At 40.8% G+C, this 27,407-nt stretch overlaps 1 protein-coding gene across 5 annotated transcripts in view; it reads left to right on the top strand.

Moving 5' to 3' along the window:
• Positions 1–27,407, top strand: part of VCAN (versican) — a 124,730-nt gene that overhangs the window by 40,830 nt on the left and 56,493 nt on the right. For all 5 annotated transcript variants that reach the window (XM_083703072.1, XM_083703071.1, XM_083703069.1 and 2 more), the window contains exons 4-7: positions 386–560; positions 668–795; positions 8,630–8,923; positions 18,517–20,568. In XM_083703072.1, coding sequence (XP_083559198.1) covers positions 386–560; positions 668–795; positions 8,630–8,923; positions 18,517–20,568 — 2,649 coding nt within the window. The remainder of the gene's footprint in view (positions 1–385; positions 561–667; positions 796–8,629; positions 8,924–18,516; positions 20,569–27,407) is intronic.

Below are 27,407 nucleotides of genomic sequence, written 5' to 3'. Positions count from 1 at the left end.
TGGGCTGCAGAGTGGAGGATAGAAAATTGTCAGTCTATTTTATTTCAGGAAATTTCAGTAGGGTAAAATTCCAATTCAGTTTTATTTCCACATTGGCTGTAGGCCATAATAGAAATTCAGAAATACAGTACTTAACTAAAGTACTTAATGGAACCCATATCTTACAGTGAGCAAAAGATAGGTCAACCAAATTTCAGTTCCACAATCATGGTGATGTAGAATAAAAACTGAAGTTTTAAAATCCTTCCTCCATGTTGTTTCTAAGCTTACTGCTTAATGAGGCTAGTATAATTTTATCAGCAATATGTTGATAATATTAATACTACTAATAATAATAGACATTGATGACACGCAAGTGACCAGCATGGTTTTACTCTCTTTGCAGGTGTTGTGTTTCACTACCGAGCAGCTACCAGCAGGTACACCTTGAATTTCAAGCAGGCTCAGGAGGCTTGTGTGGAGAATGGTGCTGTTATAGCAAGCCCTGATCAGCTGAAAGCAGCCTATGAAGATGGCTTTGAGCAGTGTGATGCGGGCTGGTTGTCCGATCAGACCGTTAGGTGAGAGGACCAAGTTGCTTCTTGACTGCGCACCCTAAAACGTTTTTGTGCATCTGTGGGGGCAAATGAAACGTGACCGTCACAAACTTCCACTTACTCTGTTGCAGGTATCCCATCAGGCAACCAAGAGTTGGATGCTATGGAGACATGATGGGGAAGGAAGGAGTCAGAACCTATGGATATCGTCTTCCTAATGAAACCTATGATGTCTATTGCTATGTGGGAGCCTTAAATGGTAAGCGGAATCTTTTTTTAACGCATGCTGGCTAAACTGTAAAGCAGGCTTTCCCATCCTGATGCCCTCCAAAAGGTTTGGACTGTAACTTGGTGTTATGTACTGAGTTGTATAGGATCCAAAATGCAGCAGTCTGATTGGTCCACAGGAGCCACCCAATCCAGCTCCAGGTGGAAGTGAATCCACAACCTGGTTGGCCTACAGGAGAATCCTGGAATTAGCCAATCACTTGGGGCCCATTGTGTAAATAATGTATATAAAGCAGACATTCTGGGGGAATTTCCATTCCTCCTCACCACTATGAGCTGAATAAAGAGCATGAAATCCACTCTTGATTCTGAGTATATTTCACTTACATCAGCCCAAGTCAGCATAGCCGATGGTCAGAGCCTTTGGGAGCTTTAGCCCAGAGCATCTGGAGGAATCAGGATGGGGAGGGCTTATTTAAAGCACATGCAGTTTTTTGGAAACCAAACATCAGGTAGTGAACCTTACATGGACCTAAGCTTTCAATGGCAGCTCAGTATTCATTTTATCCTCAAAAAGAAAAAGATTCCAGTGCTTTGAACTGGGTCCAGTAGTCTGTGGGCAGCCAGTGCAGATGTTTAAGAAGAATTGACCATCTGCCCCCGCCCCCCCTCAGCAATTTAGTCGCTGCAATCTGTGCTAGCTGAAGCTTTTGGACCATGGCTGTAGCTGGCATACCAGATGAAGCTGGCAAAGGACACTGCTGGTCACAGAGGTCATTTGGGCATCTTATGAAAAAGGTGTTTCTTCAGAGGGAGGGCAACCCTAACCAGAACAAGCGACCTGCTTTCTGGACACAGGAAGCACTTACAGAGCTTCCTTCTTGCCAGGATTCAAGATGCATTCACTGGTCCTTGTTCACTCCATAAGTACATTCATGGGCTAGTCTAGGCTTGCACAGTATCTCCAGATTCATATATTATGGAGAAATAGAGCTGCTTGTCTATCAACGGAGCAATGACACCATGCCCCCAAAGTAACGACTGCTCCTAACAGCTTCACATGTAGGTGTTAAAAAAACTCCAGGGACAAAAAGTGTCCTGTGGAACCTCATGGTGGAGGCATTTTAATTTTGGACTGATTTTGCAAGGTAGGGAAAACCTTGGTGAAGACAGCCATTGGCACTTGTTATTATGCCACTAGATTCTTAACATCACATACCTGAGTCACCGCGATTGTTTACTAGTATCCGAATCAATAAGCGATTTCATTGCCATTGTTGGACTAATCACTAAGTGAGAGCACATGCAGATAACTGAAGAATAACTGATGGAAGGACATTATTATACAGTGAAATGCCAGGGCCAAAGTGTTACACCAGATGGGATTATTAGCAGGGTGGAGAGCATGTGGAAATATGTTGTGAATTTACCATACTAATTAGATTCATCAGGGTAAGATATATGTAAGCACACATGATTTTAGCTCCTTGCAACTCCTTTTATAGCCTGTTTCTACTTGGAGTTAAGTTCTAGTGAATTCAGTAGTGTTTATTCCCAACAAAGATGCATGGTATTGTGACTTTGGACTTTCAAAAATCACCTCCGCATTCATAGATGTAGGAGCTGAGTTTTTGTTCAAGAAAAGATACATTTTGCATGAATTTTCCCAATACTAATCTACTCTGGCAGTCATTTATATGTGATTTCATATTTCATACTGGCCTTTTATTTATTTTGCAATGCCCTGAATAGTTTTGCTGAAGGGGCAGTGTAAAAATCATTCAAATGCACAAATATAATTGTTCGTAATGCCAGGTAAAACCTTATGAATTTGACTTAAAGGCAAATTGTTTTGCTTTGAATGCTGCGTGATTAGAAAGAGAAATATTTTCACATTCAGAATTCTGCATAGCTAATAATGAAACTGGGTGCAAGTGATCCCTGTTTGCATGTTTCCTCTTTAATGTGATTATTACAAACTAATTAATTCCTTAATTAACAAATACGGGGTCAGAAAGGGCACCTGAGTGGTCTGTCAGAGGTGTTTTTGTTGATATGCCTGCTTAAAGAACATATTGACATAATAATGCCTAAGTACAGCTTTTGAATAATAATAATAACAACAACAATAATTTTTAATTTGTACCCCACCCATCTGACTAAGTTTCCCCAGCCACTCTCGGCAACTTGTAAACAAATAGTTCAGGAATGTTTATTTAGTTTGACCCCCTAGATAAACATGGTATTGATATCTGGCTGGAACCAATGGAAAATTTGACTTGTAAAAAAGCCCATTTTCCATGTCTCACTGATGATGCCGATCCAAAACACAGCTATGGAATGTAAAATCTCCTGCCTCAAATCCTATTAAACTATGCCCATATAATAAGTAATCAAGGGAGTGGTAGGAAACTTATTTTATGGAAGTGTAAAGGGAAATCTAACATATATTTCCCCATGATCCACCTTTATGCCTTTTAGTCAAGAAAAGCAATATAAATCCAGATGTTTCTTGCAGATTTTTACACACACACACACACACACACACACACACACACGTTAGTGAGTATTCACATCCCACCACACAGCAAGGGAAGCTCGTTGACTTCAGACTGCAGTTGCAAAATAGTCTATTGGTAAGAACAATAATTGCAGACCTCAGTTCTGGAGAAAACAAGGGCCATAAAGTGAATGTGAGTTTGGCAGTCGTGCTGACTGTACTTACCGGGAAGCAATCCCCACTGAGATTTTACTTCCCAATAAACAGCTAGGACAAGGATCATAACTGGCAAACTTTAAGCTGTGTGCATTGTTGCTGTGCAGTTGGCTTCAGGGAGCCTACTCAGGAATATAAGAAACCATTCAAAGTTGACATCGAGTGCAATATGTGTGCAGAGAAGCATGCAGGTGAGCTCCACAGGAGTCAGCAGAAGGGCATTTTTTTCTTTTGCACCATTACTGCTCTGCCAGGCATGCAGCATCATGACGAAACCATTCATATTAAAGACAGGATGAAAAAAAGGGTTAAAAAAATGTAACTATTAAAAACAACCAGTGTATGCCTATTGATTCCCAAAGCAAATGAATTCAGATCATTTGTAGGCTGATTTTCAACTTTGTCAGATTCCAAAGGCAGGGTACAATGAAAAGATTTGAACAATTTGGCCTGTCATTTGGATTTGCTTGTGATCAACAGAGAGATTGGCAGAGTCCCTATACGGATAAGTCTTTTCTATGTTTTTTAAAAAGTAAAGGACCCCTGACAGTTAAGTCTAGTCGCGAACGACTCTGGGGTTGTGGCACTCATCTCGCTTTGGCTGAGGGAGCCAATGTTTGTCTGCAGACAGTTTTTCTGGGTCATGTGGCCAGCATGACTAAGCCACTTCTGGCGAACCACAGCAGCGCACAAAAACAACGTTTACCTTCCCACCAGACTGGTACCTCTTTATCTACTCTCACTGGTGTGCTTTTGAACTGCTAGTTTGGCAGGAGCTGGAACTGAACAACGGGAGCTCACCCCACCACGGGGATTCAAACAGCCAACCTTCCAATTGGCAAGCCCAAGGCTCAGTGGTTTACACCACAGCGCCACCCACGTCTCTATTTTCTATGTTTTTAGTGGTTCTCAATTTTATGTGTAAACTGCCTTGAGTCCTGTAAGGGAAAAAGGCAGGGGACAACAACAGTGTTAGATGCACTGAAGCACAATGCCTGGTACAGCTAGGGGAGTGATCCTCTATCTGAAGGATCCTAAATACAGTAATCTCATGCTTAAACCAATTCACAGATGGTCTACATACCAATGACCATGGTTGGATGTAATTCAACCTGCCACTGACCAATGGCAAAACCCCATTGCAGGTGTGCAACAATATTCTTTCCTGATTAAATTTCATGTGCAACAAAACATATGAACTGAGTCTCAGAGGATAGAATACTAGAGGGTAATCTCTTTGGAGTTCAAGCATTTTGGCATGAGGCTGTGGTGAATCTGTGTGTGTGTGTGTGAGAGAGAGAGAGAGAGACAGAGAGAGAGAGAAAGAGAGAGAGAGAGAAAGCTTGGCTGCCAAGTCTATCTTGCTGCATTTAACAGCAATAAAAAGCAGCTTAGTCAGGTGCTTTTTAAACTGAGCAATGCAAATACACACAACAGGGAAAATCTGGAGATTCTTAGAGTGCTTTGACTCTGGGGCAGAGGCAATCAGCCTAAAACAGGGGGCCAAAACTAACAGAAATCACATTGCTGTCTGCAATCCAAAGATTGTCATGGTTTCCATGTCACCCCTGTTATTGCAGGGCACAGCTAGCTCTCTTGCTCCTGGCCCTGGTGTTTGCCTGGATCATTTTGCTGAGTTACTCTGTGTGGATTCCAGCTATCAAAACATTACAGACCACTTTTAACTCTTGACTCTCCCTCCCTCCACTTCTTTCTAAGTATTTCTTCATTGCTCTACGTCACTCGCAGGCCTGCCAGATGGATTTTCTCTGTGTCTTTCTGGAACATGTGGGAGAGATACATTTAAGCTGTTTTTGTTTGGGAAACCTTGGCTCAGGCAGATACATAATTCAGCACCTCAAAGTGTATGATAGAACTAATCCCCACACTTAAAAGTTGACTGCAACACTGCCATGGTGAGAATAAGAGCTGGTTTTGGAGATTATGCTTTTAATACTTTTACCAAGTTCACTAACAGTCATAATCTTGTTGAGGGAAGTTGCTTAGAAGGTCCAGATAATCTTTCCCCTTGACGCTGTGGAATGGGAAGCTGTGGATAAACACCACCCTTGCTTGGCTACGCCTGTGGAAGTCAGGATTAAAAGTTTAGTGGTTCTGAGACTTGTGGCCTGGGACGCAGCATATAGAAACAAGACAGATTTTATAATCTCTGTGGGTTATACATTTGAAGATTGCAAGTGGGGGGGAGGGGTCATCATAAGACACAGTGTATGAGATTGCAAGCTTGTTTCTCGACTGCACCATTTCCCATGATAAAGGAGAGATTTCCAGTCATATAACATACCCATCAAGCTGTCCTGAAAACCCCCCGGAACATTCTGTTTTTCTCACAAGAGGACAGTGGCCCAAATGGCCTCTGTGATCTCATGTGATTTCAGGCCGCACTCTTGCCCTGGAAAAGTGCAGCTATCTTACACAGTTCCCTAAAACATGCATTTTTCTGGTGCTGAGCCTGAAGAAAGCACTTTTGGGGAGGCTGAGATCTCATGTGGGTCACTTGACTCATGTGGGACCTCAGCCCCGGAAGATGGCATCATGGTTTTGGGCTGCTTCATATGGGAGGTTATGATATAGTACATGGTCAGTACATGAAAGAACAACTTGCTCATAAAAAAGCCCTAGCCTATCAGACATCAAATATGCAGGGAGTTTAACCCTGTGATCCTGGCATCTTGTCTGAAGTAGTAATATAGTCCAGTGAAGTGACTGTAGGGATTGACATGCAGCTGCATGTAGCTGCTGAGCCTAAAGCAACTGGTGGTCTAGTGTGGGTGGGGCTCTCGGCCATATGTCACTGTTGGTTGCTGATAGGTGGACAGGCAAGGCAGCAGAAAACCAATCCAACGCTTCTGATACTGTGACCATGCTGAGCTCCCTGCTGCCTTGCCTCTCCCATTGTCTTTTGGTAACCAACAGCAATGTGCCGCGTTGGGAAGTCAGGAAAGAAACATAGGCCCACCCTGCTGGCCTCTACTGTCCCAAGCAGCACTTTAACCTAAGCCCGTATTCAAATGTATCGTAGCAATTTCAGTAGGACTCACTACCTGACCCCAAACATGTTTTCTCAGAAGATGCAATTGATTTCAGTCATCCCCACCCCCCTAAATAATTGCACTTAGGTTTGCAACTTTGGACTTCCCTTACAGTCTTTGGAGTATGCTCTCTGAAACAGTAGTGAAATCATTATTTCATAAAACATGGAGAATCTCCCAAACCAGACATCAATTTCACCGCTAGCCGAAATGAGACCAGAGCATTTTTATTACCTGTTAAATTGGCTTGGAAAGCACATTCATATGTATCCTCCAAAGTAACAGAACAAAACATATATATTCCACTGCAATTTGGCAGAATTAAATAGTGCTGTTTCAACATTTTTAGCCTCAAACAATCATTGTTTATTTCTTGTTGAATGCTTGTTTTGTTAGCATGTTGCAGTGGCTGTGTACACCACTTGAGATGCAGATTGGATTAATATTGACACATGGATTTGTAGTTTCCTTGCAAAGCAGATGGCGTATTTTGAAGACCTTATTTCCTCTTTGTGGCAACACATTAACTGGAATTGGCTTAGAAGCTGTTTTTTAAGCTAGAAGTTTGGAGATGTTATTGTGTAATTGCTTGGTTTGGATGCCAACATCTGGACACATTAACCTAATCAAACATTTAGTGTTCATATGAGCATGAATCTGTACAAAATACTTGATGGAATGGCCATGCAAATATAGCATTGGTTTTCTTGGCGTTGGTTTTCATTTTATGTTTTTTGTTTTAACTTTCAGCTGTGATGTGGTCCTCTTGAGTAAATAGTGTTCTGTTATCAGTGGCATTAAGTGTGTACCTTGATTAGTCAGGTGCCTTGGGACAAAAGCCCAGGGTCTCTGGCTTCATGTGCATAAATATGGAGCCAGCACTTTCCCTGCCTCTATAGTAACCTTTGGCACTTGTTGTTCTCTCCTGTTAGTAAGATGCCTATTAGTAAGATGCCTCTGATGGACAGAGCAGGGTATATGAGACAGAAGGCTTCTATGTACATTGCAAGGAGCCCAGGAGCATGCTCCCCACTTCTCTCTCTCAGAGATGTCTGATCTACCCACCATCAAGGCTAGAGGTTGGGCTGTTCTGTCGCTTATAAGGAAGCAGTGTACCCCAAGTGAAGTACGTTACATTTTCCCAAAGCAGTGAATAGCAGAAATTTAGCTATACTGGAAAAATTATTTGGGCCCTGATAGGATGGCAGTGGGGGTTCAACATACTTTGTGCCTCTTGTGTTCTGCAGTGATCCCAGCCCCTATGTCCCCTTTTTAGGTTCTGTTCATTGGTCATGCTTTGATGGAATGTTATTGCGTGTGTTTATTGTTGTGATAACATTCAGTGCTACCAATGATATGTACAGTACCATCAAGGTACATAGTACTTTGCAAAGTTTCTTAAGAAGAGAGAGGGAGGTTACTGTTTGCAAGAAACTTAAATCTAAATGTTGACAATGAGAGAGTCAAAACGAATGGGGTTTGGGAGGGAAGGACAAGAGTAAATGGCTGGCTGAAGTTACAGGTTGGCTACGATTGATGTTATAGTTATAGTTGGGCTGAGTACTAAGAAGTTAAGCCAAATGTTACAGGAAAACATGTGACTTGAGGAGGGATCTGGCAGAGGGAGAGAGAAAGAAAGAAAGGACAGGACCTGAATCTTCAGGGAATGAGATCCAAGGTAGAAGAGACAGCTGGGAAGAATGGACAAAGAGAACAATTTATTTAAGTGAATAGGATACTTTTTTAATGGGGAGAGACACATTGGGAGATATGGGCAGGAAAATCCTCATAATGCATTTTATCACAGCAGATTCATGCTTCCAATTCAATGTCAATGTCACATTTTTTATTTACCGTATATAGTATTATGCACGCGCACACACACACACACACACACACACACACTGCTCGTGGCAGTATACATCAAACCAACTAATTATATCTGTGTGACCAGTAAGGAAAAATATACATAATTAATTCATTATTACAATAATCCTGGAAGTAAATGGGTTTTTCCCCCATTTAAAAACCATTTTAGGAATGTGACACAGCCGCCCATGCAAAGAAGTAAAGGTGCCCTTTTTCTCTTCTTGTAGGCGATGTCTTCCATATCACTTCTCCCAACAAGCTAACCTTTGAAGAAGCTAAAGAGCGGTGTGAGGCAAACGGTGCAGTTCTCGCTTCTGTTGGTGATCTACATGCTGCTTGGAGAAATGGCTTTGACCAATGCGACTATGGTTGGTTGGCTGATGGCAGTGTGCGCTATCCTGTTTCTGTGGCAAGGATCCAGTGTGGCGGAGGTTTGCTTGGAGTGCGAACCTTGTATCGCTATGAGAATCAAACATACTTCCCTCCCCCAGACAGCAGATTTGATGCCTACTGCTTTCTACGTAAGTTTATTTAATGCTTAAGAATGTATAACTATCACAGATTTTTTTAAAGGGAAAAAAAGGAGACATGATATAACCTGCCAATCTACTGGATTCACTTTCTTGTGGTTTATTGTTCCTTTATTTGTTCAATTTCTGTCTGACCCTTCCTCCAGGATTGCAGACACAGTAATGATAAAACATTAAAAACTCAACAACTAAAAACATTATTTAAAAAAACAACAGTTAAAAACATTCTAAACCAGTGATCTCAAGGTTGCCAGAAACAGTGTGTTTCAGCCATCAAATGCCTGGGTAACACCAGAATGCTTTTAAATTTTTCCTGCAAGTCATGAATGAAGGAGATAGACACACCTCACTAGGGAAGGCATTATACAAAGGGAGAAACACCCTGTCGTGGTCACCACCAACCATGCATCAAAGCAGCTCTTAATGGAGGCTTTACACACCAAGCAAAGGAGCTCAGCTGAAATAATTCCTGAAGTAACATTGTCTATAGATATTTCATTGTGGAAACGAAGGAAATGTTGATAGAAGCTTGAACCTCAGCTTTGTGATCTGCCACCTCTTGGAAAAACATTTGATCAGCCACCCAAAGGTTGACTGCAGTTTCCAAGGGTTAGATAGCAGATTAACAAGCTTGACTGAACCATTACTTTCTTTGGAGTTTTGAGGAAAAACCTGCGATTCTTCCTGATTGCTGTGAGCACAAACACTGTTTGATGGTTCCATTGATCCAGGGCTGGCTGTAACTTCTAATTGCCTTGAATAGGGGTCTGGCTGTTTTCTCTTTTCTCATGCAACCCCTGCTCTGCTCACTACAGTACTGGGTCATACCCAACACAGTTGTCCCATTAGCATTGGCGGTGCGGGGGAACCCTTTGTGCTGTGGGCTAGATCTTTATCTCCCCCATCCCCGCAGGCTAGTTTTGAGAGGTGGGCAGGACCACCCACATGCCCGTCATGATGACCAATTGATGAGCAGAAGGTTCAGTCCTGCTTTGATTGCTTATGTGGCTTTAATTGTGTTCATGACCCCCACCTGCTCCCAGTCCACTACCTTAAGAAGTAAACTAAGTCCAAGCTTTTGTTCCATGGACAGAAGCGTCCTCAAATTTTAAGCCTGTGATAATTACACCTGTTGAGAATCAGGTTCATCTAATGCTAGCCAATGTCAAGGGAAAGTGCAACATTTTGTGCATGTGAAACAGTACTTTAACAAGCTGTACAGGCGTCTTGGATTGCCCCCGTTATTAAATTGTTACACTCCCTGCTCATATCCATATATAACTCCTTGGAAAAGTTACTAATTCTCTTTGAAAAGAATACCTTTGGAATTAAAAGCAAAGGACAGTTTATAATCGCAACCATTTATATCACATTGGAGGCTGTTAATTGTGGGGATAGAGGTGAGGACAGCAAACACTGCATTCACTTCTCAGAAAGACAAAATGCAGCTAAGACATCTAGCTAGCAGCAGCGCCTGAAGTCTGTAGAACAGATGTTCGTACAGTAAAAAGCAACGACGTCACCCTTTTACTGTGCCCCTTTCCCCCTCGCTTTGGAGCAGGAGATGTTCTCATTTACTTAACCTTTCTGCTTTTATGGCACATGTTATGTATTTACTCTAATGTGGAGGGCTCAAATCCTACCCCTTTACTCAGGGAGTTGCCCCATTCTGGAGCCATTGATGTAAAGATTTGCATTGCAATGTCACTCTCAGCAAAGCCAGGAAATCAGGAGGGGTGGGGAGGGGGGGGGAGGCCTCTGAGAAGCCAACCAGACGCTGGTGTTTTCTCATCCAGCAAAGCACAGGATCTTTGCCAGAAAAGGCATCTGTCTTAATAATTATAAAAAAAACAAACATTGCTGTCAACAAAGCAGACAGCCTTTTCTTTGTGTCTCAGCAAGAAACTGTTTGTGAGCAAAACTTTTCTTTGGAGCAAAATGAATGTTTCAAAATTAACATGTCTTTTAAGTTAAGGAAAATGAAGCCCTGATTTTATTTTTTTATTTTTTAAAATCTGAACAACCAATTCCAGTAAGGATAAATTACAAGGTATCTGCTACTAATGTAAACACAATCGTAATGTTTAGATGCTCTTAACTCACATTGATATGAGTGGGGATCAAATGCTTAACTGTGGGCTAAAGCCCCAGTGGTTTCTCCTACATGTCCAGCTATTTCTGGATGATGCTTCTAATAAGTACCCAAAATATAACTTAACGCTAATGGAATTATATTTAAGCTCTCACTTAATTTGATTTCACATTGCAGTGCCTGGAGTATATGTATATATATATATGGCCTTAACCTTGGCAAGTAAAAGCAGGCAATTGAAACAGTGAGTCTGATCCCCATATCCATGTGTGCCAGATGTGCAAGGGCTCTGGGCTTTTCTTTATAACTTTCATTCTGACTTTCGTTTCTCTCACTCCTGGACTACCAGATTGCTTTCTGTACTTGCAGCAAGTCTGTGAAAAAGAAGTTTTAGATGTTGGGAGCTGAAAGCTGCTGTGCCAAGAAAGCCCCAAGTGGATGTGCAAATGTTCTTTACTCTTTTGGATCATGCCATATGTGTTTAGTTTTAGGTTTTTTTTTAAAAAAAAGGGAAGTTCACAGTGCTGACCATAACCACTTTGATCATGGATTTGTTCCTAGAGAAATCATGGGGCTTTCTAAAATGCTAATCATTTTCATGTTCTTTTTTGGGTATGGAGCCAATCCCACTGGCATTATCGAAATCTAATAAAAGACTTCTGAGGATCTGAGCCTAGAGTTCCCTTGCCCTTTATAGACACTACTAACTCTGTTGTTCCAATATGATTTCACCATTGCACACCTAAAATATAGTGGTCCTAGCTCTGGAACTTCTTTCCTCTTCACAGTTTCTCACCTGTTGCTCAAACCTGTATTCTGATCATTTAACGAATTTGTTTCCTGTTCGCTTCCTGAATATCAGAAGACCCCACATTCTTTCATTGTCTCTTGAGACAGACATTGTCTCTCGAGCCAGCAACAATAAGCAGCCCATTTAACTTGCCATCTATCTAGTTTGTGCTATTAGTCACAGTAGCCAGGAAGAATGTCATAGAAGGTCTCCCTAACAGGGTATCATGGCAATGTCTAGCCCCCTGTTAGTCCAGACCATCTGGTAGCCAATGACATAAATTAAGACAGTCGAAAGAGTTTCTGATTGAGAAAAGAAACCACCCTGGTAGCAGCAGATATGTACAAGTGATTTGTTACAGTACTTCCACCTTTTGTACTTCCTGTATAACATCAGTCAGAACTTGCACGTCTTCTTGTGCATGGAGGTGTGAACGTCAAATGCATGTATAGCTCATACAGAAGATGAGTGAATTATTGCTTCCAGTATTACATATCAGAACATTAGAAGCTGCCTTGTACTGTTTGTATTGTCAAATCATTCATCTTTCTAGCTCAGTACTATTTATACTGGCAGTAGCTCCTTAGAGTTCCATGCAGGTGCTTCTCCCACCCCTACCTGGAGATGCCAGAGACTGAACCAGAACCTTTGCATGCAAAGCAGCTGCTGTACCACTGAACTTCCAAGTAAACACCAATAATAATAATAATAATAATAATAATAATAATAATAATAATAATTTATTTATATCCCATGCTCAGAGCGGCTAACAACAGTAAAAGTAACACAGTTTACATAGAATCACAATCAATTACAGTGGTACCTCGGGTTACAAACGCTTCAGGTTACAGACTCCGCTAACCCAGAAATAGCACCTCCGGTTAAGAACTTTGCTTCAGGATGAGAACAGAAATTGTGCTCCGGTGGCGCGGCGGCAGCAGGAGGCCCCATTAGCTAAAATGGTGCTTCAGGTTAAGAAAAGTTTCAGGTTAAGTACAGACCTCCGGAATGAATTAAGTACTTAACCCGAGGTACCACTGTGTATGTATGTATGTATGTATGTGTGTGTGTATATATATATATGTATATGTATATATGCTTATTTATTAAATTAATATAGCACTCAGCTGCAAGGCTTTCTGAACCATTGTGTTCATGCACATTTTATGTTTCTCTGTATTTTATTGTATTTTTAATGTGTATGATATTGTTCTCTAATTAGTCTAGAGAACAAAATCATACGCACTAAAATACAATATAAAACTGAATGATGAGCACATCTTCTTTGCCCCTAAAACTACATGATAGTTGCGTGCTAAGCAAAAAAGTTAGAAGGTAAAGAAAGAGAGAACATTTAAAACAATGCAATAAAACACCACACACAAAATCAAAGCATACAATATGAGATGTTATGGGCAGAGTTGTCTGCTGCCTGAAAGCTAGGAGGAGGGTGTCCAAATTAAGCTTGTTGGACAAGGAGCTCCATAGCTGGGGCGGAGGTACAACCAAGAAGGCTTAATTCAGATTTTGGGGACAGTTGGATAATTTCAGTTTCTAAAGTTTCTTCTGTTGCCCTCATCAGTAGGGCACAATCTTAGTAATGTTTATGTTGAATCTAGACTGTTATTTAAAAGGCCTTCTGTGTATTAAAAAGTCTTTGCTGGGAGAGGAAGCATTAAAAAAAATGTGAAGAGGGACTTATAATGAATTCTGATTCTTCTTAACTATAGTAAAGTAAAACACAACTTTAGCCAAAAACAATTTGTTCCTAATGGATCCTGGTTTTGTGGTCAGACATAAGAGTATTTTGGAAGATTTCCCTCCTCTTTCTTAAGACCTAACCCTAATGAAGTCAACCACAGTCTGTCCATTGCTTTGTAAGCTTTGGCCAAAGTGTACAAAACCAAAGCAGTTTGCTTTCTTTTTCTTTCTTTTTTCCTTCTTTTACTTAGGGGTTTTAATGCTGCTTTTCAGCCATGACTGCCAACATAATAGAAAATACAGTGGACAGTCCATGTCATAATAAAACAGAAACAAATAATCCCTCTACAAACCTGATGGATTAAAAAGCATCCACGACCAGTTCTGGAGCATGCCTCACATACAAAAGGTCTCAGGTTCAACTTCCAGCATCTCAAGATAAACTCCTTTCTGAAAACCAGGAGGGCTGATGTCATTCAATGCAAGGCAGTGCTGAGCTAGATTGAGCAATTGCCTGTTTGCAGCTTCCAATGTTTCAGAATCTTCACAGATCTCTTAAAAGTCACAACAAAACTGGCCTGGTATTTTTTTCTAGGGAAGGAATTTAAAGATTCAGTTAACCACGGGAAAAACCTCTATTTTTGTAGTTAATCTAATCTCATATGGTGGTGGAACCCAAAGCAATATCAGTTATGAACTTCTGTGCAAGGCCTGCTTGTCCATGAGGCAGTTGCGTCAGGCGGCAGATCTGACCTTCTCTGCTACCACTCACTGCTTCCTCCTCCTCCGTATCCGCCTTCCACTATAGCTGCTTCCTCCACCCCTGGCCACCCTCTTTGCCATCATGGACACCACCTCTGTGGCTACTTGCCACTGCCACCACTACCTCTGTGTCCAGCCATGGTGGTGGATGGGTGCAGAGGAGGAGGAGTGGCTGATGTCAGAGGAGGAGACCAGGGACAGAAAAGATTGCTATGGCAGCGGGGCAGGGGGAGACATTTTCTTTTTTTGCCTGAAGTGGCAAAATATCCTGGGCTGGTCCTGGGTTACCACATGTAGAAGATCACCCCAAGTATCCTGGTCCTTTAAGTATGTAGGCCTAACAAAAAAAATTCCTTCCAGTAGCACCTTAAAGACCAACTAAGTCAGTTCTTGGTATGAGCTTTCGTGTGCATGCACACTTCTTCAGATACACTGTGTATCTGAAGAAGTGTGCATGCACACGAAAGCTCATACCAAGAACTGACTTAGTTGGTCTTTAAGGTGCTACTGGAAGGAATTTTTTTTGTTTTGACTATGGCAGACCAACACGGCTACCTATCTGTAACTGGAACTATGTAGGCCTAGTTATGGACATCATTAATGATTGTAGTTGCTCTACTTTTTTTAAAAAAAAGAAAACACTTTTTAGGCACACATAGCCAAATAAGTAATCGAAATTCTTGGGACGTTTGTGTTACTGAGAAGCATGATTCAGCTGGAACTCTGTCAGGATTGCACCCTCCACCCCTCCAGACCAGCTGTGAGGAGATCAGAAGCTTTCTCTTCTGATTTTGACTGACCAGTGTTATGTCCAAATCCATACAAACTGCAGTAAGCCTTAGTTATGTTTCACTCAAATAAGCCAACATCAAACCTCAGTGTACGTACCTGGCTTGTATCAACAAACCATGGTTAATGTTTTTTTTTTTTTTTTTTATGCACATCTTGTTTTTTTTTTGTTTTTTTAAAAACATTTTTTATTGCTTTTTAGAAATACAGAAAAAAGAATAAAGAGTGGTTATAAGAAGATAGGGTATAAGTAACAAGTTTCCATATTCTTTTTCCATCTATTCTAAAGGACTTCCCCACATCCTCCGAACCCTGCGTTCTCTGTCTTATAAAGCATCAGCAATTTGTTAACTTATTTCAAAACTTATTGTAACTTCCATTTTACAAACCATGGTTAATGTTAAGCATACACTTGGAGATCAGACCATAATGCTGAATTGTGGTTAATTGAAAATGGAACGTTTTCCAATCTTCTTGTGGCTGTCCCAGAGGATGAAGGAGGAGTGCAGGAGCCCAAGACTTACCTAGACTTGTTCTCATAATGATAAACCACGATTTGCCATTAAATGCACGTAGCCATTGTGCTCATACATATAAAATGTAGTGTGGCGAGGAGATGGAAAAGATCCAATCCACAGTACTTCTCTAATAGTCATCTGGGTAACCCTAGGCCAGGCCCTAAAGCCACCAAGAATGAAAAGCTGAGGGAAATATGAGAAAAGGAGGGATACTGCTATTTCTCCCTCCCTCAGTTTTCAGTAAAGCACAATGATCAGTCACTGATTGGGGTGAGGTGTCACCAATATGTCTATCTGAATCAGGAGAGGTGGCTGAGATGCTAGAAAGATGTTTGGAGGCAGTGATGGGCTGGATGTGGGCCAGAAAGGAGTTCTATGTGTTCCAAGTTCTTGAGTCCAGGAGGTGGGAAGGCAGCCTGTTTTGGATGGTACAGGTTCATAGCTTGGGGTACCCATGGATCCAACATTGTTATTTGAAACCCAGGTGGCCTTGGTGACTGGGTGCCTGTTTCCAGCTCCTGATGATTAGCCAACTATGGGCCCTTTTGGACCGAAATGACTTGACCATGGTACTCCATGCTCTGTAATCTGCCCTGAGACTTGGCAGTGAAAGGCATGTAATTTACCAACCACAGTAATTGTGGCTCTAAGTGGCCCCATGTGCTTGGGGGTTCCGAATCAATATGTGCTCCGCATCTTGAACCTTTTGGTTGGTATATTCTGAGGTATAATTTCACACTGTTCAGTGTCCCATCTTTGCATGGGTTTTCAGGGGGAAGAAGAGGACGTCAATTCTCACTCTGGATTGCTGTACTTTTAAAAAGGGCACAGTGTTATGACAGGGAGCAATTACTGTGCAGTAGCTTGCTTTGGGAATTAGGCCATTTTTTCAGACCACTGATTTCCCATGCATATGGCTGCATACAAAGATAACAGGCATCATGGAGACCCTTTTAAAGCAGCAGCTCCTCTTATCTCCCAATTTTATCTGTTCCTTTTTGGTAAACGTTATTTAGCTTAATTCAGAATCACAGCACTGCACAGTAAGCAACCTGGAAGCAAGTGTGTTACTACACTATTCTGTGATCTAATATTTAATGATTCTCCAACTTTTTAAAAAAGTTATCCAATGAAGAACAAGTTTGTTTTAATATAAAAACAAAGGAAATATGTGTGTGTGTTTTTAAGCATAGAAACCTCTTCCAGTTGCTCAGCTTCATTCAGGTTGTGCATAATGTAAAAGAACACTATTTTTTTAAAAAAAAGAACTCAGGTTAGACTTTGATGTAAGCAGCTGTCGGTGAGATAATTTGCTTTCTTGCTGTATTAGATGTGGATATTTTATTAGGAAAAACTGCCTCATGTCTTGCATTAGAAGGAGCACAAAGAAGATATCCCATTGAACATATGATTCTAGGAGTTTAGTAATGCAAAACATCTGTACAGCGAGGGAGTCTGTTAAAGCTGGAGCAGAGCCTTTTAGAAAGGAAACACCCTTCTCTGGGCAGGTCATCTTCTTTTAAGCAAAAGGCAGATGAAATGCAGAGAATATCTTCTTTGAGACGGAACAGCTTTAACATCCATTCATTCATCCCTTCTCTCTCTCTCTTTTTAAAAAGTTAAGTTTAGAAATTTAAAGCTTGTATCTTCTGAACTGTGCTGTTAATTAAGCAACGTTCAATGATGGTGCAGTAATCCTGGATTAAAATATTGCTGCCACTAGACAGAAAGCAGATTGTAGATGAAGTGTGCTGAGTGAACATTTTCTGGAAATATTAGTTGAAATTTAAACAGTGGAATAAGTGCTGAGGCTTTTATTTGTTGTGTCTAAGTGGAATCTGACATTTTTACTCTCTTTTAAAGCTTAAAAAGGGTATAATGCATAAAATATAGGTATAATGCCTATACAAATAGGCATGCCTATATTTTAGGAATTAAAATATAGGTATAATGCCTATACAAATTAGGAATGGTGTCCCACCTTACTTTGAGAACTGCACTGTATAATACAAATGACTAAAGCAGAAAGTGTTTGAATTCAGATGTGATAGTGGAGGCAGCTGGAGTACAATAACTTCAGGTCAGCAAAAATGAGAGCCATTTCACAGATCAGTGGACCATGGGGCAGCCACTTAAATTCCTTTGCATATTTATTTAGCACATGTATACCCTGCCCAGCTTCTAAGGAACCCAGGGAAACATACATAGGTTTATCCAGTTTTGTTCTTATAGCTAGTGCTTTCTTTGTGACAGTACCCATTGGTATGGAGTACCTTCAGATCATTGTTGTTGATGCCTTGACCACCATTTTGTGCTGGTACACGCAGTACTTTTATCAACATAAGAGCAGCAGCGTCGCCTCATTTTATTTTACCAAAAACAACATCAACACTGCTTTTAGCAGCTGTTGGGATGGAAGAGTAAATATCGATCCAAGGCCATCTGGCATGCTTTGTGGCTAAGCAGGATTGAACCCAGGTCTACAAACTCCAACAATGTAGCATATGATCAGCCATTCAAACCAATTCAGGCTTTTATTTTAACATGGAGGGGCAAATTCCCATTTGAAGTAGCGTGAAAAAAGTTTGAATCTGTGTGAGAGTAGTTCCATATGACCGATTTACCATAAGCCGAAAACTACTACATATAAGACTTTTAAGTCATTGCTATGGACTAGTGGGAGTTCACAATTCATTTAAACTACATTGGATTGAATTGCTTTACTCTAGAAGTACATGGGACTAAATTAGCTTAATTACAGCTGCTTTCTGGTCAAGATGCTCAGCAAGTACATTCTGGGAGCAACTGGCATATAGTAAAGATACAGCAGAGATAAAGGATGCTTGTTCAGAATTAATTTATTAAAAATGCTTCTTACAATTAAGATATTGTAGTAAGCATGACATTCATTTTAATTGTCTTTTTTTTATAGCTAAGCCGAATGATTCTGCAACTGTTGAACCGAACATACCTTTGGAAAGTGGATCTTCCAATTTATTAACTGAACAAATCACTTCTAAACCTAATCTTGATCCTTATATCTCTTCGGTCACACAAGGAATGCCTAAGGCAAAACTGGAAGAGAAGATACCTAAGCAGATTGCTAGTTTATCCACTGTTCTACCTCAGACTGTTACAGACTTTTCTGATTCATCAGAAGTGACAGAAACAGATACTGCACCGAGTGACCTAGTAGGGATCACACCCACACAAGTTGTCTCTGACCTCAGTGAGAAGAGCTCTGAAAGTCAGACTGAACAAATAGAGTTGGGACCAATAATAACTTCTGTAGACGTTCTACTGAGAAATAACTTGAGTGAACCTGTAGAAACAAAAACTTCTGTTACATTAACAAAGGAAGAAACACATCCCGGCATCCAGCCTACAAAAAAATCGATGGAAGCAAAAAGTGACGTAAAACTGACAACCGTTGTCATCCCCAAAGAACTGCTCCCTGATCATCATGAACCTACAAAAGACGATAACAATGGCAATATTTTACCCGATGACAGGCCAGTTGCCTCTAGCACTGTTTCAGAATCAGATGTAGTCAAAGTGTCAAAGACCTTCTCACCTGAGAATGCTACAGCTACACCAGGTGTAATAGTCAGTTCATCTGAAAGCAAAATACCACTAACTACCGGATATACAAAGAGCTATGAAACATCATTTAGCTCTGAGTTAGGCTCTGTGGAGTTTCCAAAGACCACAGCCACTGCAACAGAAGTGAATGACACAGTGACAGGGGTTTTCCCCAAAGCTGAAAGAGAGGACATGCCAAGGCACCGTGATAGAGTAACACCTACTCCAGAGATGCAACAAGAAAAAACTGCAGGAACAGACGATGAGAAATATGATTGGACTTCTGAAGGGAGTTCTGCTGAGCATCAGCCAGACTTAGGAATTCCCAGACAAATCACTACTATTTCCTCAACAGGCATATCAGGCACAGAATCAATTATATTTACAAAGATGGTAACTCCTTCTGCAACAGCAAAGGAAGAACCTGGCATTTTCCTCGTTTCTGAAACCCCAGTAGATAAAATTGCTAAAGATGTGGTCACTGTTACTATTCATACAGGCGTCAGAGGTGCGAAAACAGAGGCTACAACAGCTATTCAGGAGGAACCTGATGCTAGAGATCAAGCTGTGGAAAAACTGGCTACTGTCCCAGACACTACTGCAGTGATTTCAACATTGCTTTTGACACCTGAAAGTGACTTAACTGCTGAAGGATCTGCATACGAAGGAAAATATGCAACTACTGAGGGTTTGGGCCCAGGTGTCAAAATATCAGTTTATGAAACAGCCACAAAACCTGAACTGTCTCCTGGAATGGATGCTGTCACGGAACGCAAACTAAAAACGACGGGTGTTCCCTCCAGAAAGGCAAGCACAGAAAGTGAAAAGGATGTACCCACCACCAGATTTTCAGGTCCCTTTCCTACTAAAGCTACTGCTCCTGTCACTGAAAAATTACCTCATGTGGAGACTCTTACAACTCATAGCCCAGAAGGTTCAGGAACGACAGAAGAGGCCGTAGGAACGGAGCCAGTTTTATTCTCGGCTATTGTGACAAGTAAACCGACGGTGGTAAGTGGCATAGCCACAGCTACCATTGCTCCAGTAGACAAGACCCTGACCACTTCGCCACCCAAGCCTTTAATTACCAAAACACAGCCACCCTTAATTTACAGTGAACCTGACGAGGATACGAGTAAAGACATGGTAATAATTGAGGAATCTGTTTCTCCCATTAAAACTACTACTGATGATGATTTAACAGGCAAGACTGCAGAGCCAGAGATTGATACAGAATATTTTACATCATCGAGTGTGACTGCGGTTGCACAGCCTACAGGACCACCCTCTGAGGTTTTAGAGTCTCAGGAAGAGCCTCCTTCTACTTCAGATGCTGACGTAGGAGTGGAAAGCAGGCCTGACATAAAAGTGTTTGTTGTTGCTATCTCTGGCAATGATACAGGTAAGGCTTTGCTTCTCAGGGCCATATGCCCAACCTGATGGACCTTTGGCCATAGCAAGTAGTTTTAAAATGTGCTAGAAGGTGTGTCTTTTATGTCTGGAGCATGAAACTATCTTACACTTCTGTATGTTAAAAATAGTTGATATTTTTGAAATGAGGTATTGGTAATAGCTATTGGCAATATAAATGTGCAAATCATCAGTTGTAGATGTAGCAATAATATATGAGAGCTTCCTATCTGATACTAGCAAATCATTGAATTGACTTCCATTATTTGTGGAACAAGGCATTTTAATTTCATAGCTTCCACTCCATGCATTACTACTCCTGAGTGTGGCATTGGAGCGTGTTAACATTCCATTAGTCTGTAGCTATTAACAATGGCATCTGCAGTGCTATCAGCTAAACAAGGCGTGGGTTCTTTTTTCTTTGCTTACGCCAAAGGATGCTATCAAATTTGGGGAAAGAAAAGGGTATTGTGTGAAATTGCCAGGTTGTAATCAGAACAAACATTTGTTTTCTTCTGTTCTGTTCTGTTTTAGCTGAGGGCACTGTCTATGCAGCTTTAATCTTGTGGGTATCCAGAACAGAGATATCAACTGTCACTAATAAGTTATATGATTTCTTCTGTGTTAAGAAAAGAGGCCAATGTGTCAACTGAAAAGAGATCTGACAGGAGACGTTGTGGGATTTTTTAACATCATCAATGATAACTATGTTTTGAAGTCAGATAGAAACATTATTGGATAAAATAGCAATGAAAGCTTATTGGATATCATGTCTTATATAATTTTTCATACAGTAAGCCCGCAATTTATGCGGGGGATACATTCCAGGGATCATGCCTAAAGCTAATAATTGGGTTCAATGGCCAAAGTCATGTTTCATTTTTCGAAGTTCAGTGGGATTACCAAAGTCATTTCCCCCAGAACCACACCCCTTTTCTGCCTCCATTTAAATTTCTTTTTTTCTTTTTTCTTTTTTGCCATGTGCATAAAGCTGAATGCACTCACGTTAAATGCACCTAAGTTGCAGGCTTACTGTATGTAATTCTACCTTATTACTCTTTATTTACTCTTTCCAACCAGTAGGGCACTTCTATAAGCTTTACAGAGTACTCTTTTCCAGTTGTTGTTTTATGAACTTCACACTCACTCTTGGCTGTACATAGTGTCATAATGAACATGTGTGGGTAGACCAAGTTCACTGAAAGAATGCTGAAAATTACATCAGAAAGTAATTTATTTGGAGCTCTCAGCCAAACAAAAGTAGACTCTTGACTCTTACCAGTTCCCCCATTTCCGTGAAATCCCTGAATCCCATTCTCAAAGCTAATTATTGATTCCTGGCCTCTACCCAAGTCATAACAAATTATTGCATCTGCAAGCCAGTTGTGCAGAGACTATAATTTCCAGTGTGGGCTGGTCTGTTAGGGCAAATGAGGGACTGCCCCACCAACCGCAGCCTCTCTCTAGCCAGCCCCCACATGCCCACTTCTGTCTCACAACCTATCAGCTTCCTCCTCCTTAGCCTCTGTGTTGAAGGGAGGGTGGGGCTAAAACTAGTTAGTTTTACCTGGTTGGATTACCTGGTAGGTAACTAACACTATAGTAAGAATTCAGTAGTAATCATTCCTGAGTAGTAAAAACATCATGCAATTTTCTCAAACATTTATTGTCAGCAAGATTGAGGCTTCAAGAAGATAGGCTATGACCCTGTGCCATAGAGATGAATTGGTTTAGTAACCAAGTTCCATTGGGCCCTCTCCTTCATATCCCTGACAGTTGCCAGTTTGTTACTTTGCCAAGGACCACATGTGGATGATTCATATTGTTGGGCTTTAGCATTTATTTTACTGAATCAACTTGCAATGATTACACCATTAATTACAGCCAGTTGGATCTTTCCTCCGAGTTGGCCTCATTGGCCAAATGGATGCCACTCAGGAAGGTACTGCATGATCTGGGTTCAGGCTTGAAGCTGCGGAGTGAGTACAAAGACCTAACACAATTCCTCTCATGTTTGTTCTCTAAGTGGTTCAACCTGCCCCAGTAACAATTCTAAGTTTTACCATAACTTTGGGGTGTTTTCAGTAGGTAGTGTTTTTGAAGTCTCTCTTGATCTTAACTTCCTGATCTTGTCATTCCTTGTAAGGTAAAGGTAAAGGGACCCCTGACCATTAGGTGCAGTCATGGCCAACTCTGGGGTTGCGGCGCTCATCTCGCTTTATTGGCTGAGGGAGCAGGCGTACAGCTTCCAGGTCATGTGGCCAGCGTGACTAAGCCGCTTCTGCCAAACCAGAGCAGCGCATGGAAATGCCGTTTACCTTCCCGCTGGAGCGGTACCTATTTATCTACTTGCACTTTGAGGTGCTTTTGAACTGTTAGATTGGCAGGAGCAGGGACCGAGCAACGGGAGCTCACCCCATTGCGGGGATTCGAACCACCGACCTTTTGATCAGCAAGTCCTAGGCTCTGTGGTTTAACCCACAGTGCCACCTGCGTCCCGTCATTCCTTGTACCAAACAACTAAACATGGTCTATAGATGATGCTCTCACTCACATGAGAATGGTGCTTAAGAACACTGTGTTGTTGCATAATCTAGTTCTGTGAGTTGGCTAACGGTGGTTTAGGATGCGTGGCTGGCTAACACCTAAAGTAGGCTTCCTGCAAATGAGGCTTTTTGGGGAAACAAAACTACCATTCCCTACCCCAAGCCTTGAACCTCACTTAGAACAATGCTATGTCAAGGCATAGCATCATTCTAGGACATTCTGCTTGCCAGAAATACAGACATCAGCAAGGGATAAAAGAGTAAACGCCTTGAAAGTATTTGAAAAATTGTCCTGAAAAATTGTATGTCCCCAGATAATTGTAAAAAAGGACCCATTTCCATTTGTTGCTAAATTAGGGTAAGAATATTTCGCAACAACCCTAAGATATGTGTGTGTGTGCATTTATTTGTATATGTCATGAACCATAGAAACAACCTATAACTCCATATTCTATTTCTAATCCCTTGGGACCTATATGATTGTTTTCCTAAGCTGCATGCCTTTTCTATTGATATAGCATAACATGAAATTATTCTGGAAGTTTATTTATTCTTTCCTTACACCATATCAATTATTGTTTGGTACAAAATATCTGTTGTAGTTACAGAATTCCACTTGTGGGGTGAAGGGGCTGACTGAGATCTGGCTGAAAACCCAAATTGTTTTTTGTTTTGGCAGCTTCACAAAAATGTTGATAAGGGATATGCTGATAATATTGCTGAAGGGATTAAAATGGTTCTTTCCCCCCTCATATGTGTTAGAATATGGTGGTTTTCCTGAGAAAATGTATTGCACAAGCAAACCATGCACTGATGCAATTTGAGACAGGTGTACAAGTTAATGAGAAATATATAAAGCACACCATTAGTGTGGGTCATGAGGAGTTCTAGGGCAGGTGTCCAAATTAATGAGCAAAAATATGTGTGTATGGGGAGACAACCCTTTGGGAATTTACTTTCTTAAAAAGGGAACCATGGCTATGCATGCTGCTATGTTTTCTCAGGGGCTGTTATTTCTTTCAACAGGATCCCATAACTTAACTTTCATACTATTGTTGAATACATGATGATACAACAGGGTGGACGGAATAGTCTCCAACAGTTTGATGCTACAGTCTTTTCGTATTGTGCAAGTGGAATCCGTCTTGCGTCAATACTTGGGGGTGCGGGGAGATACGCGTCATTTCTGTGCAGTAGTAATGGAGAGTTATGATTCAAGAGCAAGGAGCGAATGAACTAGCCGAAGAAAAAAGGAACTTTTCTTGAGCATATAAAACTTTTTATGAGCTGACAAATACTGGGGGGATTGAGGTGAGGCTGTTGTTTAACAGCAGCCAAGGGGATACTGAAAACATGACTTCTGTCTGTGTCGAGAATAATTTGCGCACCTGCGTCTTGTGGAGGCATTGGAAAGTGTTTACTTAGCATGCTTGGAAAGGCTTGCTAGGAGCCCAGGTTTCACACCAGCTATGTCTGGTTTTTTGACCCCTTCTGCTTTCGAACAGTCTGAAGCTGAGAGGGAGCCATCACTTTTTGAATGCAACCTTTTATGAAAAGGGACTGCAGCCTTTTTAATGCCATTTAGCATGACATTTTTTTTTACTTCGCTTATTTTCTGCCTCCAAGATGTAGTAAGTGTATAAAACTTCAATGAAAGTAAGAGTCTTTCACAAAAGGCACAGATTAAAACATAACCTTAAGCTTTGGAATAAACAAGTGTCCTTGTTAGGGCTAACACTGTTCTTTGAGATTGGACATTGCATTTACTTTTATTTTATTTACTTTTTAAAAAAACCTTAACATCAAAGGTCACATGGTGAGAACCTAAGAGTTATATGAAAAATGTCTCAGATTTCAGTGGCACCAGATGTATGAGAAGCTGCTTACAAGAAAAATAAAAATCACTGGTGGACATAAAATTGTATGTTTGGCAACAGACTAGATATTGGTTTTGAGGGAGGCTTTCAGAACAAGATGAATACAGGAAGAGAACTCATTTCCACAATATAGCAAGATTTGGGGCATCAAATGTGGAGCATTTGGAACAGTGAGTGCTAGTTTAGTGCATATGGACTTGAACGATGCTGTTGTTTATTGCTGATATTTGCACTGTGAAAAGGCTTATAGATGTTTTATTTTGAAAAGTTAAAAAAATGCTTGTGTGGGAATGTGGAAAGAGATGGAACCTCTTTTCAGTGTTTGAAACTTTAGCACAGGAATGGAGAAGTAGACTGCCTGCTTCAGAAATCCCCTGCACAGAATAAAATCCTGCCCTGCATCAGAAGGCACATGGAGGATTGTTTGGTTGAAAGGACTCATGTCAAATTTCTCTGCCTAAGCAAAACTAGCCTAACAGAGAAGCGGTTGGGATTTAATCCTTGCTCCAAGTGTATTAGCTTTGCAGGGACAACACACACACTTGATTTTGTCTGCCTGCTTTCCCTTTAAATGTGCAAGCTTTTCTGTGTAAAAGCTGTATTTCTCACAGTGTAATTAGGCTGTCATCTTGTCAGTGAGTGTTAATTTCTTAGTTAATCACCAAGACAGCTGTAGTAATTCTCATATTCTGAATGATCAAGTTTTTCTCTCTCTCTCTTTAATGAGGAGAATTGCATTATTCTCTCACAGTGCAGTGACAGACTGCTGCTTTACCACAGGAAATGACTCCTGGGAGTTCTTTACCATCGTCAGACTTGGATTTCACCTAGGTTTGAGTTGAATATCACCCCCAATTCATGGTGCCACTTGTCTCCTACAAAAGTGTGTGTGCGTGCGCATGTGTGTGGCCTTTTGGAGAAGTCTGGGGTGGAGATTGCATGAAATTCTACAGTTCTTGAGAGGGCAGAGGGTGTACCATTATAGTTAAGGTAGCAGAGAACTTGAATTTGGCCTTTTATGGGGGGTGGGAGAGACAACATTTGCTGCCACTTCGTTGCTTTAATAAGCAGCCCAGTGGCATTCCAAAATAGTAACAGAGTGGACCAATGCAAACAATGCTATGTCATGACTTATACATTGTCTGAACAGCTTTTTTTGTTAAATTAAATTAAAAGGTCGAGTGCCCCTACTGGTGATCTTCTTGGTGCATGAGTTCACATATTGTAGAGGGATCTGTCTGAATGCAGTTGAATGTCTGCATGGCACTTATGAATGGACAGCTGTGTTCATTTAGATCTCTCTCCACGCACTATTGGCTACCCTGCTTTTCAAGGCTTCCCAGTGGATGGACCTCTATGAACATATAGTTCCTGTTGTTTTGAATCATACAAATGATTGAGATGGGGGTCTGCTGCTGAGATATTGCTCCTCCACTAGCTTTCACTCACCATAGCTGGGATATCTGAAAAAAGGCGTTAACTACCGAGGTGAATATGGCAATAGGCCACTGCTATTTTAAAAAGCAGATAAGAATCAGAATCTAAGTAAAGTGGAGTGATGAGAACATAAGTTTGTTCTGAAGTGGACATTAGAACTTGGCTCTCTCACATTCCTAAGTATTATTTGTTTCACTTAATTTTTCACTGGTACATTTGAAACCACTTTGTGTTAAATCTGCCCAACTGGAAGACCTGTTGTTTGTTATACTTGCTCTACAAAGCATTATGGATGCCTTTCTAAACAAAGTGAACACAGGGATAGTATAAGCTTATTTTTTATTTGAGAAACGATTGTACGTGTTTGAAAGAGAGAAAAGCATCTATTATGGATTATTCCTGCCCTTTGTACAAAACGTGAATTGTAGGCTTGAAAACTCCTTAATGTTAATTGCCAGCCTAAACTGTAGATTTAAAAAAATCTTAAACAATTGACTCAATAGTCCATTGCCGTCCATTGTAAGATGTTTCTGTGAAGCTTGTTAAAGAATGATTATCTTTCCTCAGATTCCTTCGTAGACACCCGGAAACAAAATCATATACACATTGTCTCTGCTGTTTTTTGCATTGTTGCCAAGGAAACTTCATCACCCTATAAACAATACTTGAGGCTTCCTAATGGCTTTTTGTCCATTTATGAAACAAATGAATGATCACTTTATTCATGGGTACCATGCCATTTTCATTATTCTCATAGGGAAATAGAAAAAAAAAAACCCTTTGCAAAGTACATATAGAGAAGGACCTATTCCGCATTTTACATGGATGCAACTTTTAACATGTGTTTTCTATTGAGGAATATGTTTCACTTCTTGAACATGTGGAAAGTTTGTCATCTGTTCCTTCAAGCACTATTGAAATGTGAATGTCCTGCCATTCTTGCTGCAAATGTTAGCTAATTGTCACCTCTG

This window comes from Podarcis gaigeae (assembly GCF_964106915.1).
Source record: "Podarcis gaigeae genome assembly, chromosome: 11".
Taxonomy (NCBI): domain Eukaryota; kingdom Metazoa; phylum Chordata; class Lepidosauria; order Squamata; family Lacertidae; genus Podarcis; species Podarcis gaigeae.
This window is presented reverse-complemented; position numbering and strand designations above follow the sequence as displayed.